The 17,253-nt window shown below is 32.9% G+C and overlaps 2 protein-coding genes across 2 annotated transcripts; one reads left to right on the top strand and one right to left on the bottom strand.

Moving 5' to 3' along the window:
- Window positions 1–633: 633 nt before the first annotated feature.
- HELRODRAFT_69512 (hypothetical protein) lies at window positions 634–2,727 on the bottom strand (the record flags this gene model as incomplete). The annotated part of the gene is made up of 3 exons (XM_009030590.1): window positions 634–763; window positions 1,860–1,932; window positions 2,646–2,727. Coding segments are annotated over 3 exons (285 nt in total), but the record flags the coding sequence as incomplete, so codon positions are not given.
- A 496-nt stretch (window positions 2,728–3,223) lies between these two features.
- HELRODRAFT_108226 (hypothetical protein) lies at window positions 3,224–14,114 on the top strand. The gene is made up of 21 exons (XM_009031018.1): window positions 3,224–3,339; window positions 4,364–4,434; window positions 4,979–5,065; window positions 5,340–5,448; window positions 5,790–6,058; window positions 6,386–6,456; window positions 7,227–7,290; window positions 7,977–8,109; window positions 8,937–9,082; window positions 9,664–9,712; window positions 9,859–9,951; window positions 10,260–10,469; window positions 10,674–10,731; window positions 11,046–11,138; window positions 11,312–11,474; window positions 11,852–11,909; window positions 12,230–12,435; window positions 12,871–12,973; window positions 13,220–13,360; window positions 13,493–13,567; window positions 13,954–14,114. Exons 1-21 carry the CDS (start codon window positions 3,234–3,236, stop codon window positions 14,073–14,075), a joined length of 2,427 nt encoding a protein of 808 aa, XP_009029266.1. The 5' UTR covers window positions 3,224–3,233; the 3' UTR covers window positions 14,076–14,114.
- Window positions 14,115–17,253: the final 3,139 nt, after the last annotated feature.

Raw genomic sequence — 17,253 nt, 5'->3', positions numbered from 1 at the left:
ATATTGGAAGGATAGATTTATTTTGGATGTCGTCTGCTTCGAAGTCGATATGTTTTGCATGACAATCTGTAGAACAATAATTTTAAATAATAAAATTATCAATTTTTTACTCAAAACATGCATCCAATTATCTATTGAAGGTTAACAAAAGAAAATAAAAAAAGAGGAAAATTATTTTTCCTCATCACTTCCGTCATCATTCTTATTAGTTTCATCACAATTTGTCTTTGTTATTATTATTATTATAGGTATCATCATCATTATAACCCACCCTCGTCATATTATTCTCTCACCAATTTTCATCATTCATTCACACGTTCTTTCATTCATTCAGTCATAAATTAAATCATCTCCATTCATCCATTATTTATTTAATCATTTTCATTCATTTATTCATTCATTTATCCACTCCATTCATTATGTTTATTTATTCAATCATTTATTCAATCATTTTTTCAAAATTAATTAAATAAATCAATCAATCAATCATTCATTCCATCAATCAATCAATCAATCAATCAATCAATCAATCAATCAATCAATCAATCAATCAATCAATCAATCAATCAATCAATCAATCAATCAATCAAATCAATCAATCAATCAATCAATCATTCACTAATTAATACTAGTTTACTTGCCAGTGATGGTATGTATGGAGTCCAATCTCTTGGTGATGAAAGCACTTATAGACGGGTAGATGACATAGAAGATCAGTACGAACAACGAGCAACCTACCAGAGGCACTGCTATTGCCCATGCTCTGAAAAGAAAATTTCATCAAGTACATTATTTTTTTATTTTATTTAATACTATACAACAACACACGTTTAGACGACATTTACCCCGAGATCGGGGGTTGCCGTTTGGCTACCTATGATGAAACCGAAATACCCCTCGACGCCATCCACATCTGTCACTCGCCTCAGTATCACGAAACCCTGCTTTCACCCTGTCCTTCTTCGCCTGCTCTCTCCATCCCAATCGTGGACAACCCCTTCCTACCACTCCTTCAACCTCGAACTCCGACGCTCGCCTAATCCCGACCCTTTCATCCCTTCTCAACACATGTCCATACCACCGCAATCTCGATCTCCTTATCAATGTCACAATGTCCTCATTCAGTCCCATCATTGACATCAGCTCTGTACTACTCCTCCTATCCTTCACTTTAACCCCACACATCATCCTCACCATAACTCTTTCAGCCCTCTGCAGTACACTTTCCTCCTCTCTCCTCAACACCCAAGTTTCACCACCATATACCATCGCTGCTCTCACACATGCTTTATATACCCTCCCTTTCATCTTCACTGACCATTTCTTTCCACACAATACCCCACCCAGTTCCCTAAATTTCATCCATCCTACACGAACTCTAGCCGTAACTGCGCTCAAACATCCTCCATCCGCGTTCAGCTTAATATAATAATTATTAATTTCATAATTTATTATTATTCTCTATTTCTTTTACCTTTGATACATTATTTTCATCTAGTTTTCATTATTTTATTTAGTATTCTTTATTTAGTTTATCATTATCTATCATTTATTAGATATTTTACTAAAAATATATAAACTGTTTTAGCTGGAGGTTTTATTGGCTGATTATTTTTAAAACCGACATTTATTTACTGATTTCTTTAACACAAACACACACACACACAAACACACACATACACACAAACATCAGCCTTTAATGGCATTTCATCTTTCCTTTTTGGTGAAACAATGAAAAATTATGATTTCTGCTTGGAGCCATCAAATTATGCATTGTCATAATATTAATAGTTATGTAATGTAATTAATTAAATAATTAATATGTGATAAATGTAATATAATTAATTTGACAACATTACTTCTGGGGATAGTAATAGACGCCCACTGCATGTAGCCATTCATCAGGTGTGTATGCCCAGATGAGATGCAAAACTTCAGTCGCAAGAAATACAATTAATTAAATTAAAATTAACAACATGATTTATAACATTGGTTCTTTAGCATTTTTTCAATTTTATAATCATTATGATTATGTTAATATAAATATAAAATCTTTAAATTTAAATTTTAAATACAATGATACAATAACTTTTAGGACTTTTTAATTTTTATTCTTATTCTTCCCAACAAATCACACTTTTTAATTTATGAATGCACAAATTAAAGATTTTATATTTAAATAAATAAAATAAAATTTTAATAATAAATAAAATAAAATAAATTAAAATAAATTTTAAATAAAATAAAATAAAAGTAATTACTAAAAATAACTAAGGGTAAATTGCAAATCAAAATCCAAATGCAAATGCTTAATAATGAAAATGAATTAGTATATAATTATATTATATTTTTATTTATTATATTATAAATTATAATTTTTTTATAATTTCAATTTAAAAAATTCAAAATTAAATTAATTATTAAACAACTTTAATTTTACTTATTAATTTTATTTAAAAAAAAAAATTAAATAATTTAATTATAAAAATGAACAATTTTATTCTATCTACTCTATTCTATTCTAAACAAAATATTAATAATTTTATTAATTTAATATTAATTTTGAATTTTTTGTTCGTCACGTTGTTTTTCAAGTCTAACGAAATCACTACAAACATTTTTACATTTTATGGTAAAATTTTTACCTAATCCAACCCAGGAAAATAAATAGAGTACAAATCCGTAAACAGCTCGAGACGGCGTAGGCAAGGGGGAATTCTCCATTAGGCAGAAGCTCCGGACTAAAGCATCACAACATCTGTTCAGTTAGTCCGGAGATGGCGGTTGCGTTTTGTCCATTGTTTCGTAGTGATGAAGATCCCATCATTAATCATTTCATTCTATATAATTGTGGTTCTAATTAATTAATTAAGTATAATACTATAATTATATATGTGGTCCTATGTATATGATTGATCCTATTTTTATGTATAATATAAAAAGGTCGACAAAAGTTTTTACAATTCCAGCCCTCGCAAACTTTAGAAGCTTCTTTTTCTGTTTTTAGAAACTTCTCAATCCCCGTTTCAGCGGTTCCATTGCCAGAGACTGACCAGAGACTCCCATGGCGCTGCCTCTAAAATCTGCTTTTTTTATTTGTAAATTATTGAAATGCTTTTAATTTTTATTTCTACATCATTTTCCGTTCATTACCCTGATACTCTATTTATTGTTATGCTCTTTGGTTGGCGAATCTGTTGTCATTTGTTTTGTCGCTAATTCAATTCGATATTATGGATTCTAATATCGCTCATCGTCCCGGTGTTCTCAAACATCCGAACAAATCTCACAAAACTGGCCGACATCGGAGCAAGGGTTCCATCTCGGAAGTGACGAAAGGTACTTTGAACAAATTATTTCGTTAAAATATATTTAAATGTCTTAATATATGTATTTTAACGTTGATTATATTCACGTGTGTCTATGGCTCTCAAATGTTCTCATTCTTCAATTTCAATTCAATCTTAATCTTAAAGTATCAGATGTCAAATCAACAGGGCTGTGACTTGACAGTGTTTTTTTAAAAACAAGACGAAACAGCCACTGAGAGCTCAATACAAGACCAAGATGAGACTTTAAAATTAAAATTTTAATATTTTAAAAGAACATGTCTCAAGACAATGACAAAGACAAGAAGTTCGTGACAAAAACGTGACCATGAGGTTAAAACTTAAAAAAATGTTATTGAGTATTTTTAAAGAAGTCAGTTTGAGCTGGATTTCTGTCACCTAATTTAAAACAAATATATATAAATATATAATTAAAATATAAAAAAAATATATAAAAATATATATATTAAATTATATATATATAATATATATAATAGATATATATATATATCCACCTATGTTTGTGTAAATTTGTATATAGTACACATGTACACATTGAACATTATATATTTGTTTACATGTAAGTTTTTATTAACCAAAAAACATTACCAGATATTAACATGAAGTATCACTATGAATGAGAAATTTGATTTCAAAATATATTAGCATGTTTGATGTTTCTATTATGTATATATATATATGTGTGTTTGAATGCATGTTTAACATATGCTTATAGAAGTTACCATGAATGGTTGAAAACTTTGTTTTGTATAAAAAATAATTTCCTATCTGCATCCTGTTGTAAATACAAATCAAGACAGTAAAAAATCATGGCCATGACTGACATTGTCGTAAAACGAGACAAAGTCAAGACTGACATTTTGAAGTCTCAAGGCAAGATCAAGACAGTATAAAAATCTTGTCACAGCCCTCCAAATCAAATCAATCATCAATTAATGTTCAGTCCAATTACATCTTCATTCTCCAACAGTTTTCATGTTGTCAACTAATTTTATATTTTTTTTTTTTTGAAGGTAAAGCTAATGTTAAAACTATCACTAAAAAAGAGAAAGGGCATCTGAATAAACACGAGAAGAGGAACAAAGTTCGTTGTTTTGGTTTTCATGAATTTTGAATGGAATCCATCATTATTGTTATTCATTATCAATTCCATCAAAATTGTAAAATATAACCCATATTTAGAAATTATGTAATATTTATTGTATATATATTATATGTTGTATAATAATACAATTAATAAAAATAATCATCGAATATTGAATAAAGCTCTTCTCTTCTAATGATCAATCAATCAATCAATTGATTGATCAATCTTCTCTTCTAATGACATACAATAAAGTACAAACAATCTTCTCACAATTTTAAAATGATCGGTTTTATTAAAAAAATGAAGGCCTTTCCTATGTGTAATATGCCAAGTTACAACATTTGTGGCATGTAAGTTTAATTTTCAGAGCAGCGTAACATAGCATAGAATAAAATTTTTATTTGTTTTGAAAATTTTCATTCAAGTTGGAGAATAATATAAATAAAGTTTAATTAATTTGAATTATTAATTCAATTTTTTTCATTTTTGTAATTTAGTCATTAGATGTTATTTTAATTTATTAATTTATTCATTTATAAAGTTAAAACAATTAAGAAATCAGAAGCGTGAGGAAATTTTGGAGCAAAAAAGAAATCGTGGCACGCACAACACGCCTCCCTTTCTTGTGGTTTGATCATTCTTCATATTCCAGCACACTATCTTGTTATCTTGTCATTGCTGGCTGACAGCTTTGTAATTTTTAATTATATTCAACTCTGTTTTCAACCAAAGTAGACTAAATTACTGAGATAATTTTGTTACTGCTAACTAATAAGTATGAAGTAAACTACATTTTATTGATAAATAACTCTACAGACCGTACTTCCAACCTGCATTTTATTGATAAATAACTCTACAGACTGTACTTGCAACCTGCATTTTATTGATAAATAACTCTATAGACCGTACTTCCAACCTGCAAGCCACACATCAATGAAGCAGACGTGTTGGCGAGGCTCTTCGAAGGTTGCGATGACGTTCTTGTCACCGCCTCTCACAGGAGTTGTCATGTTCGGTTTGTACATTGGCTGCCGTTTCAACAATTTTTAGATTTTGCTCTATTTCAGAATTGAATGACAGGATATACTGGGAATTTGGATTGTAGTTTACTCATTATGCTTAAAAATGAACGTTATTAACAATTTAATTTGGAATAAACTTGAAATTACTTTGCATTTTTAATTATGATGACCATTTAGTGTAACTAGGTGTCATTGTTTTTAATTGACTTTTGTTTAATTTCATCATGATAACTGTCATCATATTGAGGAAAGAATTGTTAATGTTTGCATTTATAACCTCTCAGTTAAGGAATGACTTATTAATGCATGTACTGCACATATTTATGACTGTCAGTTGTCAGAGGTTCAAGCAGAGGTACGAGTTCATCTTTCCCACCTCCCTCATCGACTACATGGATGCCACAAAAGTGTCTGACTGCTTGATGCTGCTCGTGCCTGTCGGCCAACAAAACGGCGGCAGTGCAGCTGACGACGACATGGCGGTCGACGGAGAAGACGGTGGCGAGGATGGTTGTGGCAGGTTTGTGGATTCATCGGCCGAGAAGATATTGGCATGCCTCTTCAACCAGGGACTCTGCAGTGTGACTCTCTGCTGCTCGGTTCGTTTATTCCTGCTTCATTCATTCGCTCATTTTCAATGCTTTCATTTTCTTGCTTTTCAAGTTAACTGAATTTTAAGACTATTTTCCCAAGGACAAATTTAATAAAGAATGATTGAGAATGAGAATGATTGATAGCAATGATTATAAAAATAATTATTTTATTGTATTTTATTTCTTGACTTGTGCAGCACATTTTCTGAGTGAGCTTTAGAATTTTGAAATAAAATGCATAACATGTTCCTCAGTGATAATAAATATCTATTTTTTTTGTTTTTAAAATCTTACTGATCATTATGAGAGAGAAGATTTTGTTTATTTATGTAGGGATTGAAACAATTGCCGGTAAAGAAGCAGGCAGATAAGAAGAAGGATATTATCAAATCTTTATCATCTAGGTCGTTTGGCTGGTAGATTGATTGGTTGGTTAGCCGGCTGATTGGTTGGTTAGTTGATTGGTTAGCTGGCTAATTGGTTGGTTTGTTGATTAGTTATTTGACCAGTTGGTTGGTTTGTTGATTGGATGATTAGCTGGCTGATTGATTGATTGGTTAGTTGGTTGGTTATTTATTAAAATGATTGATTGGTTGGTTTTTCATCATATTATCTATCATGAGTAGAAATTTGTGTCTAATGATAAAAATAATCACGTCGGTGGTAAATATGATGTCTCTCCTTGATGTAATGATATTGATATAGTATCCTTCGATTTTTTTCTGATATATTATAGAGATTATGATTGATATAGTATCATTCGAGTAACATACTGATGCACCTCTACTTTTTTTTAGCATCAAATAAATTTTTCCTAACTGACCAGCCACATAATTTTTTACAGTAAATCATCTCATCACATTAAATAATCTCACTCTCCTTATCATCACTCCTCAATTGTATCCACACTCCTTATCACATGATCATCACTCCTCAATTGTATCCACACTCCTTATCACATGATCATCACTCCTCAATTGCATCCACACTCCTTATCACATGATCATCACTCCTCAATTGTATCCACGCTCTTTATCACATGATCATCACTCCTCAATTGTATCCATCTCTTATCACATGATCATCACTCCTCAATTGTATCCACACTCCTTATCACATGATCATCACTCCTCAATTGTATCCATACTCCTTATCACATGATCATCATCGACAGGTTTCCAGACGAGAAACTTCTCACATTGGATACTGCGCAGGATGCTATCATGATGCTGAACCACGTGAGTGCATACATATAATGATGATCTCCATTTCACCATAGTAGTAATCACAATCATAATCACGTTGAAGTCGTCAGCACTTTGAATGATAATGTTTTTACTAGTTATTCTTTTTGACGATGTACCAACTGTACATTCTGAGATCCAATCTCAGGAATTGGCATCTTATTGATTAGGAATTGGGCAATTCCAGATATAAAAATGACCTTATATTTGGGATTTGACGATAAGGCGATAATTAACTCTTTTTGATGATGATGATAGTCACATATTATTGTTGCCATTATTATTTTTAGTTATAATTTTTGTTATAATTTCAAATGAATGGCTACAAGTATGAAATTATACAGGCTGATGACTAATATGTTAATTTATTTTTCCAATCCAATGTAAAAAAGTGTGCGTGTGTGTGTGTGTGTGTTCGTGATGTTTATGATTTCTGAGAAATGTTCCTGCTATAAGAAAATGTATCAATTGTAAAACTTAAGATACTAGTTATTGATACTTTTTGCATGGAATGATGGGACGAGTTACAGTTTCATGACTTATCGTATTATCTTATTTAGTGTTATTTAAAATAATAAAGAGAAGGAATTATGTTTCCCTAGTCCAGCGGTGATGATGATGATAGATAATAATTTGATGCGGTCTGAATTGTTTTGTGTACGTTGTTTGCCTCTTGACAGATTGGATCTCAGAAGATGAACAGAATGTCCTACAGAGACTTGCGGGCCCACGTGTTTGCCTCCCACGTTGCTTACGTCCAGCCTGACAGTGAGGTGAGTACTGCATGGGTAGGGTATGGGGCAGGAGATTATTGTTAAGCAGAGATGCACCAAATGATGGAATCTGGCCAAATAGTTGATCCACTACTTAGCCTCTATTATATTATTTTAATAGTTATAATTATTATAACAATGGTAGAATGCTTGATACCAAAATCACTAAATTCCGAAAAAATTATTTTAGAATGAAAACAAGCTATTGAGAAAACGATGTTCGATTCATTTCTATCCAATGATTCAATTTCTTGTCGATATAATATTCAACCTCTTGTTCTGTTTCGGATGCTTAAACAGTTAAAATGGCCCAAATAAATTTAACGCTAATGAAAATAATAAATCAACAGCAAAATAGATGATTGTTAGAACGAAAATTGAAATATTCCGCTATTCACCGTTTTAAAATGATCGAACCTGAGTCCTAGATTTTGGCAGTATGGGAAGGCCAGGCCGAATAATTGGCTGGTGCATCTCAATTGTTCTGTTGTCATGTTGGTGGTGGCTTCATTTGTGGGTTGCTGTGAAATAGAGGCATTTGTCAGTTTATAATTTTTTTTAAATGGTTTTGATCTGACTGTAAATGACGATTGGTATTTAAACTATTACTACTACTACTATTGTTGTTCTTGTTGTTAAAGGGGTTGTTATGAATAATGGTGAGATATGATTAATTATTTAATTATGATTAATTATTTAATAATTATTATTCAATTATCATTAATAATAATTTTGTAGTTCTAAATTAATTTAATCAGAAAATAGCGCATAGTTCGTTTTTGGTGGTATAATGTTATATAACGAGATAGTACAAAAAATTATTTTCAAAGCTCATTTGTATGCTATTTGTTGATCGGTAGATGAAAGGTACACTGCAAATATCTGGGTACGTCAGAGGTTCGCGCCTTTCACCCAACCAACTACTGCACCTCCCTGGCTTTGGGAATTTCCAGATATCCATGATCGAAGAATTGTTAGATCCTCATCCTCTTATCCATAAAAATAAGCAGGTGGTTTGGTGGTGGGCATGTGTGTGTGTGTGTGTGTGTGTGTGTGTGTGTGTGTGTGTGTGTCCATCTATGTGTTTGTTGAGATGATGTTGTGTGGTTAATCTGATTCTTTACTGACTAAAACCCCTGACTACAAAAATGTACAGTGCTGTTTGGTATCTCGCATATTCAGGATTAAGTAATTGCTTTAAACTTCATGACCATTGTTCAGATGTTGGGAATTATTCTTTCTTATCTAGACAGATCTGCGTTTTTCAGAGCTGTCTGCTTTTAGTTGCTTACTTTGTTTTGATTAAACTTTTCTGAACCAGAAAGACTGAATACACAAGCACTGCATGCCTGGTAGATAATATGCATGTGCATGTTTTCATGCCAGGCAGATAATGATTTTTGAATTTTTGGACTATATTGAAACGGCCAGCATTTAATATTATAACTACGCCCAAGAATCAGATTAACCACACGACATCATCGTCTTAGCTAATTAAATGTCATTGAGCTAAAATAATTTTGTTTGAACGTCACGAGTTGTGTTTGGAGTTTATAAACTATGGTGGAGTATGGCAAATAAATATTCATGACAGACGCTGGCAGATGGAGACACATTGAAGGCCACTCACAGACCTGATCCAGGTTGGTTTCCGTTTATTTCAACTTTCATTACTTAATTTTTTTAATATTTGAATCATTTTGCTGCTTGATTGATTCTCTGTTGTTACATATTATTGCTTACATCAAGAATGTTGAAACTTTAATAACGACATGAAATATAAAATCAGCGGAGCAGGAGTCTTTGGAATGTGAAATTGAACCGGATGAAATGCAGAATGAACAAACATTTCCTACAGAGGAGGAACTAAAAGAAGCTGAAAGTTTGTTCTTTAGTTCGTTGGTGGCTGTCGTTCGTTGGTGGTTGTCTGTCGTTCGTTGGTGGTTGTCTGTCGTTCGTTGGTGGCTGTCTGTCGTTCGTTGGTGACTGTCTGTCGTTCGTTGGTTGTTGTCTGTCGTTCGTTAGTGGCTGTCTGTCGTTCGTTGGTTATTATTGTCGTATATTTTTTGTCTTGGTAGAATAAAAATGAAGTGCAGTTGAGTGCATATCTTGGAAGTTTTTGAGATTGCACATGCTCTGCAAGTCTTCCTAAATATTTTTGAAATCATATTTTCATTTTCGTGCGCACAGTGAATTTTCAAAAGAAAAAAGTGAAAAAGTTAATGGTGCCGAAAGGACTTTCAGATTACCAAGCTTCGTGGTTTGAACAAACGAATGAAGACGAAGAAGACAGTGATGGTGATGAGGACGACGACGACGATGATGATGATGATGGTGAGAGGAAGGAGTTTAACGACCTCGTTCGCCAGAGAGATGAAATTAGTATGAAGGTGCCTTCTGGTTTTATTTTGTTTTGTGGTTGTTCAATTAGGCCAATTGCTCAAATTATTATCCTTACTCGACAGTATGATGACAGCGATGACAACAACAGTGAAGAAGATGAGGAGGAGGAGGAAGAAATGGAAACTGTAATTATTCATTTTGTAATCTCTGCATATTCTTCTCTTTTTGATTTATGACGTATTTTTTTGTGAAAGATGTCAGTGAAGGATGATGGGGATGCTTATGATAACAATTTTGATGAAGATGAGGAAAAACGACTGTAAGTTTGCTTTCATCTGGAATTAATTTTTTGAATCATAATAATTTTTTTTAATCACATCTCTCTGCTCAAATAACCATCTTCATTACTTCTTTTTAGTTTTATTGTGAGTTTCTTTAAAGCCGTGCAATATTTTGTTCGGTTTTTTTACTGACCATACATATCGCCACTCTCAATCTATCATTACCAATACCACTGTTATTGTTATCATCAAAATCGTCGTCATTATCATCATCACCACCATCGTCGCCACTATCCTTACCATCACCATCGTTACAATCACCATTACCATTACACCCTCGTAACCTCCACAGCCTGGAGAAGCACAAGGAAGCACGCATGGAGCGGATGTTTCCAGATGAGATCGACACACCACAGGACCAGCCAGCCAGAGTCAGATTTCAAAAGTTGGTCATTCTCATTCATGTTGCTACTCTTCTTATTTGTCTAGTTGCTCACTTGCTTTTTCATTCATTTGCATTTATAACTCAACAGTTAATTTGTTTATTTGTTCACGTTTTTTTCCTCATTTGCTGAACTGACCGACTGACTGGCGCACCAACACCACCACCACGTGCAGGTACATAGGCCTGGAGAGCATGAACAACTCGCAGTGGGATCGCAGTGAAAATCTTCCCAACGAGTATGCAAGAATCACTCGGTTAAACAACTTCAAGGCCGTGAGGAAGATGCTGGTCAACGAGATCCTCAAAAAGGATGACAACGAACAGGAAGAGAAAAAGGTTTGTAATGTTGACACTGTGTTATAATAATATCTCTTGGTTCTTCTGAATGGGCTTAGGTACATTATGGCGTCGTTTGTTTGCATTTGTTTCTATGTTAGCTGTCAGTCATTTATAATAAGGTAGAACGGTTCGACAAAAAGCTTCCACTGGTTTTTTTGTGATTGTGGCTATTTATACGTTTGTTGCACGTGTTGCCTCTATCAGTGGGCCAGCCTTAGCGAATAATTTTTTGGTTGTTTCATTGAACTAAAATTTATTCAAGTGCTATTTATATACGTCCTACCTCGGGGGAATTCGGTCTCTGGAAACGAAGATTGATTGATATTTATATAAGTAGTAAGAATGTTTTCAAATGTTAATGTTGATCATTGCAGGTGAAGCCTGGTGCATACGTTACAATTCACATTGCTGAGGTGCCTTCCAGTATTCTTGGTCAGTCTCGTTCAATCGGCCTGCTATATACTTGAATGATGCATGAATGAGAACAATTTTACAACAATTCAATGTACATTCCCTTTCGGGTTCATCAACAAAAACTAGAGCAATGGATGTTGTGTTGTTCCTTGAACTCCAGCTAGCAAATTTTTTTATTTTCTCGTTAATGGGTGCTCTACAGAGTGTTGTAAAGAGGGCCAAGAGATCATTTTTAATGTTCACAATGATTATTTTTATTCTAATATGACGTGTTAATTAGCATGTTGTCGCCATTGCTTTTAATTACTGATGAATATTTTAATATTCATTCTTTGCAGAGTTGGTGAATTCAAGCCGCCCAGTGGTCACTTTTGCCTTGCTGCCGTTCGAACAAAAACTTTCTGTTCTGCACTTTTTAATTCGTCGTTGTCCTGGGGACAAGGAGCCAATCAGATCAAAAGATCCAATGGTCCTTCACGTTGGATGCCACAGGTTCAAATGCAGGCCCATCTATTCAAAACATACAACTGCATTTAACCACAAGGTAGGAGCTTGCCTCTGTTGTTCGTCGGTTGCATCCATGCGTGCCGATGATTCATTTGTCGGATGTTTGAGAGAATGCTGATGCTGCGATATTTTCTTATTTTCTCTTTTTGTTCATTTTTTCTTTATGATGCTTGTGAATGTGTGAATTGGTGAATGTTAAACTTGAACGTGATTTTACATCGATAGTTTCAGTCAGGCATTAGTTATATTTAATGTTGGTAAGTAATTTGCGTGTAAGGTTAATGTCATATAAAAAAAATATTGTTATGTTTTGAAATAATTCATGATCAGATTAGCTTACACCCAAACTGGTGCTAAAATTTCTCATTTTCCAAAATTATTTTCATAAAATATTTTATTCTTGATTTTAAGTAATTTTTTGAGCTATTCATAAAAATTAATGATTAACGAGATGATAATTCACTTATTTTAGTTTGAAAAATTTTTCTACCCCGACACAACGTTGGTGGCCAGCGTGTATGCACCCATCATCATCAGCCCGGCCAACGTGCTCATGTTCAAGGATGGGGATGCTGGTCAGTTCCTTTCCTTTTTGTACCTTTCCTTCTCATCTTTCATCCAATCATGAGCTTCTTTGTTTTATAGTTTGTTAATTTTCTCAAGTGAAGAAGTGTTGATTTGTTTGGTTTCAAATTGACTCTTTAATAAAAAGCTATTTTGTTATCCGTTCTTAAGTTATTCTTTTTAGTCAGAAATGTTTGTTTTTGTTTTTATTAACATTTAAAAAGCGGTGCTATTGTTACTGATTTTATTCACTGCAGACGACAATAAGCTGGTGGGAACGGGTACGTTGCTATCCGTGAACCCAGACAGGATCATCGTAAAGAGGATAATTCTGAGTGGCCATCCATTTAAAATAAATAGATCATCAACTGTCGTCAGATACATGTTCTTTAACAGGGGTTCCTTCTGCAATTCTTTTTCATTTTTCACTTCTTTCTGTCATTGATTTTCCCAAGTTTTCAGTTGAATTTTCTAAATTTTGTCTTTTCTGCGTATATTGTTAACATTTTTGATAATTTTTTATTCATTAGAGGACATATTGTGGTACAAACCAGTAAATCTTAAAACAAAACGTGGAGCGTTGGGCTACATCGTTGAGCCATTAGGTAGTTTCATTCGTTTCATTATATTATCATATGGCTGTCATTTGTGTGGTGTTCATCGTTATACCACTTGGCCAGCATTAAACGACCAGCGTTGAAATTCATGTAGCATTATTTCTTTTTGGTGCAACTATCCTTGACACTTGACAAATGCAACGAGCACACATGCTGCGAAGATCAGCATGCATCTCTTTGCTTTCAAGTCTGGTTCCTGCGGCGCAGCATCTGGGGGGCGCTCCAATCAAAGAGACAGCTCAGCACTCACGCATAGTGATGCTTTACGTATCGGAGTCTTTGTTATTCATTATTACCATTATTGTTTTTATTAAAATTAATATCAATATTTGTTTATTAAATAAATCTCAAATAATGATTTTTTTTATTAAAAGGGACCCATGGACACATGAAATGCAAATTTTTTGATAAAGTCAAATCTCATGACGTTGTCTTAATGAAACTTTACAAAAGAGTTTATCCAAAGTGGAATGACTTCAAACAACTTTACAATTAATTTTTTTTAGATAAAATTGTTTTCAATAAAATTTCAAATCAATGTCTTCATTTGTAGCACTTAAAGAGACTTAATTGTTATGTGGCGTTCTGCTTTCATGAGTGCTTCTCGGGGATAAACTACTTCACGCCGTTACGTTTTAGAGACTATACCAAAGTTTTCTAAAGACAGGGGACATAAGACTAAAAGACCTACAATGCTATGGGCTGAGTCGTGGGCTTTAACGAGAACCATGGAAAAAAGTTAGATGCCTGCGAGAGCATGTGGATCAGAAGAATGATGCGAATTGGCTACAAGGATCATGTCACAAATAAGGGAATCAGGAAAAGAACAAACAACAACACACGTTTAGACGACATTTTCCCCGAGATCGGGGGTTGCCGTTTGGCTGCCTATGATGAAACCGAAATACCCCTCGACGCCATCCACATCTGTCATTCGCCTCAGTATCACGCAACCCGCTTTCACCCAGTCCTTCTCCACCTGCTCTCTCCATCCCAATCACGGACGACCCCTTCCTACCACTCCTTCAACCTCGAATTCCAACGCTCGCCTAATCCCGACCCTTTCATCCCTTCTCAACACATGTCCATACCATCGCAATCTCGATCTCCTTATCAATGTCACAATGTCCTCATTCAGTCCCATCATTGACATCAGCTCTGTACTACTCCTATCCTTCACTTTAACCCCACACCTCATCTTCACCATAACTCTTTCAGCTCTCTGCAGTACACTTTCCTCCTCTCTCCTCAACACCCAAGTTTTACCACCATATACCATCGCTGCTCTCACAGGAAAAGAACAAGAAATATGAACATCGGTTATGTTATTAAAAAGAGGAGATTGAAGTGAGCAGGATATATGATGAGGAAGAAAGAGTTCAGAACATCAAAAAAAAACCTGGAAGTATCAACCAGAGGGGAAAAGATTAAATGTATTATTGAATGTAAATGTATAATTAATTCATACATTCATATTTCCATATAATGTTAGACCATATATATATATATATCTATGTATATGTATATATATATATATATATATATATGGGTATATATCCATGAGTTAAACCAATAATTTTCCAAAGCTCTTTTAAACTCATTCACACTTTCACATAAATTAATTAATTCTAATAAAAAAAATTTCGTATAATCTATATATATATATAGAATATAATATAATATATATATAGAATAACAATATATTCTATATATATATATATCGACTTTGTCAATATTTCCCTATATAAACATCAAAAAGCACTGATGATGATTCATGGCCCTATTTGCAGCATGAATTCGGAAAATAACATTCGGTGAACGTTTAGTTTATTAAAATTCAAAATAAACTTATTTTCCGAATTTATGCTGCAAATAAGGCCATATTTCGATTCCGAATGAATCATCATCAGTGCTTTCTGCTGTTTATATAGGTAAATATTGACTTTGTCAAAATGAATTTAGATGGAGATTGACTTTGTCAAAGTGAATTTAGATGGAAATTAGGTGTCAGGTTTCTTTATTGGCTGGTCATCTTCTTTGGTCCTTTTCTTCATCGATAGCATCATACTCTTCTTTGTCACTATTTACAATGCTAGTTTTTGTTACTTCTTTGTTACTATATATATATATATATATATATATATATATATATATATATATATATATATATATATATATATAGTTATATTTTCACATAACGTTAGACCAACAGTTATCCAAAGCTCTTTCAAATTCATTCATACTCATGGATTTATCTATGTTCACCACACTATCTATAGTTCACACTACAATTAAGTGAGGATAAAAGAAATAGAATTTTAGTTTATATTTAATTATTTATCTTCATAAATATATTCATGAAGTATAAGTAATTATATTTCGTATTGCGTCTTTGATGAGCGATAATTCACAAAATGTCGGTTCTGTGGGCATGCAAAAATGGAGTTTACATTGACAACGAGTTGTTTGCAAATAATTTGTTGAAAAATATTAAAATACGGAAAAATAATGATTCCAGATTTGATGGGAAAGTTTGTTTTTCTTGCAGTCCCAACCTGTACGACATCAACCAACAGTTCTTGTGTGATACTCAATTTGAGAAGTTGCAGAGTTGTCACTCTCATAGTGAAAATGAAAATCGCTTGCTGAAGAAAGTTTTTGATTTTTTTGAATACTTTTTTAACTTTTTTTAATGCGTTCATTTTAAAATTTAATAGTTAATGGAAAGTGTTATTTTTTAAAGAGAAAGTGCAAGCGAAAGCATGATTTGATTGCAGGTCATTCAAATTCAACAGACTCTGATATGGTTATTTTTATTAAATTATTAAGTTCCTAACTATTATTATCTTATTATTATTTAATATTTACTCTATTTAATTAAATTTATTTATTTATAGTTTATTTAGTTTAGAATATTCTATTATTTTCTTCATTTCATAAAATATTTTCATTTTGCCTGTTGTAATTTAGCATCTGTAAGAGTTTTTTTTATAAAGAATAAAAGAAAATTTAGTGAATTTTGATATGATTTTGAATTACAATCTAATTTAAGGAAAAAACTTTTTATTTTAAAACTTTGAACAAAATTCAACTCATATTTAAAAATCTTCCTCTATCTAACAGTTTGTGTTAGACGAATACATAGCAAATGTCTTGAAAGAAATTTCCTTAAAAACATTGGAATGCCACCACCATCGTCATGACAACTTCAATCCAGATGATGATAACTCGTCAAATTTAAAAATTCCATTCAATACAGAAGAAAATATTGTTAGTACTTTTCAGACTAATCCTTGTTATATTAACAATGATGTTACTATTACTATCATCTTAATTCATCACCTTCCTACTACTACGACTTCTACTACCACTACTACTACAACTATTACTACTGCTGCAGCTGCTGCTACTACTACTGATGTTGCCTTCATAATATTTCTGTTCTACAGGATGTTAATGAAGTCACTTGTGATAATAATGTCAAATCCAGAAACATGAATAAGTTTGTAGCTCGACTTCAAGAAAGTTTTTACAGTTCTTTGAATATTCATCGGGGTGGTGGCAGAAATTATGAAATCCACAACGATGATTACGTTGATGAATGTTTTGATGATGGCTCACTTGTGGATGTTCACACTTTAGTAAGAGTAAATACTAAAATACTTATCAATGTT

This window comes from Helobdella robusta (assembly GCF_000326865.2).
Source record: "Helobdella robusta unplaced genomic scaffold HELROscaffold_7, whole genome shotgun sequence".
NCBI lineage: Eukaryota > Metazoa > Annelida > Clitellata > Rhynchobdellida > Glossiphoniidae > Helobdella > Helobdella robusta.
This window is presented reverse-complemented; position numbering and strand designations above follow the sequence as displayed.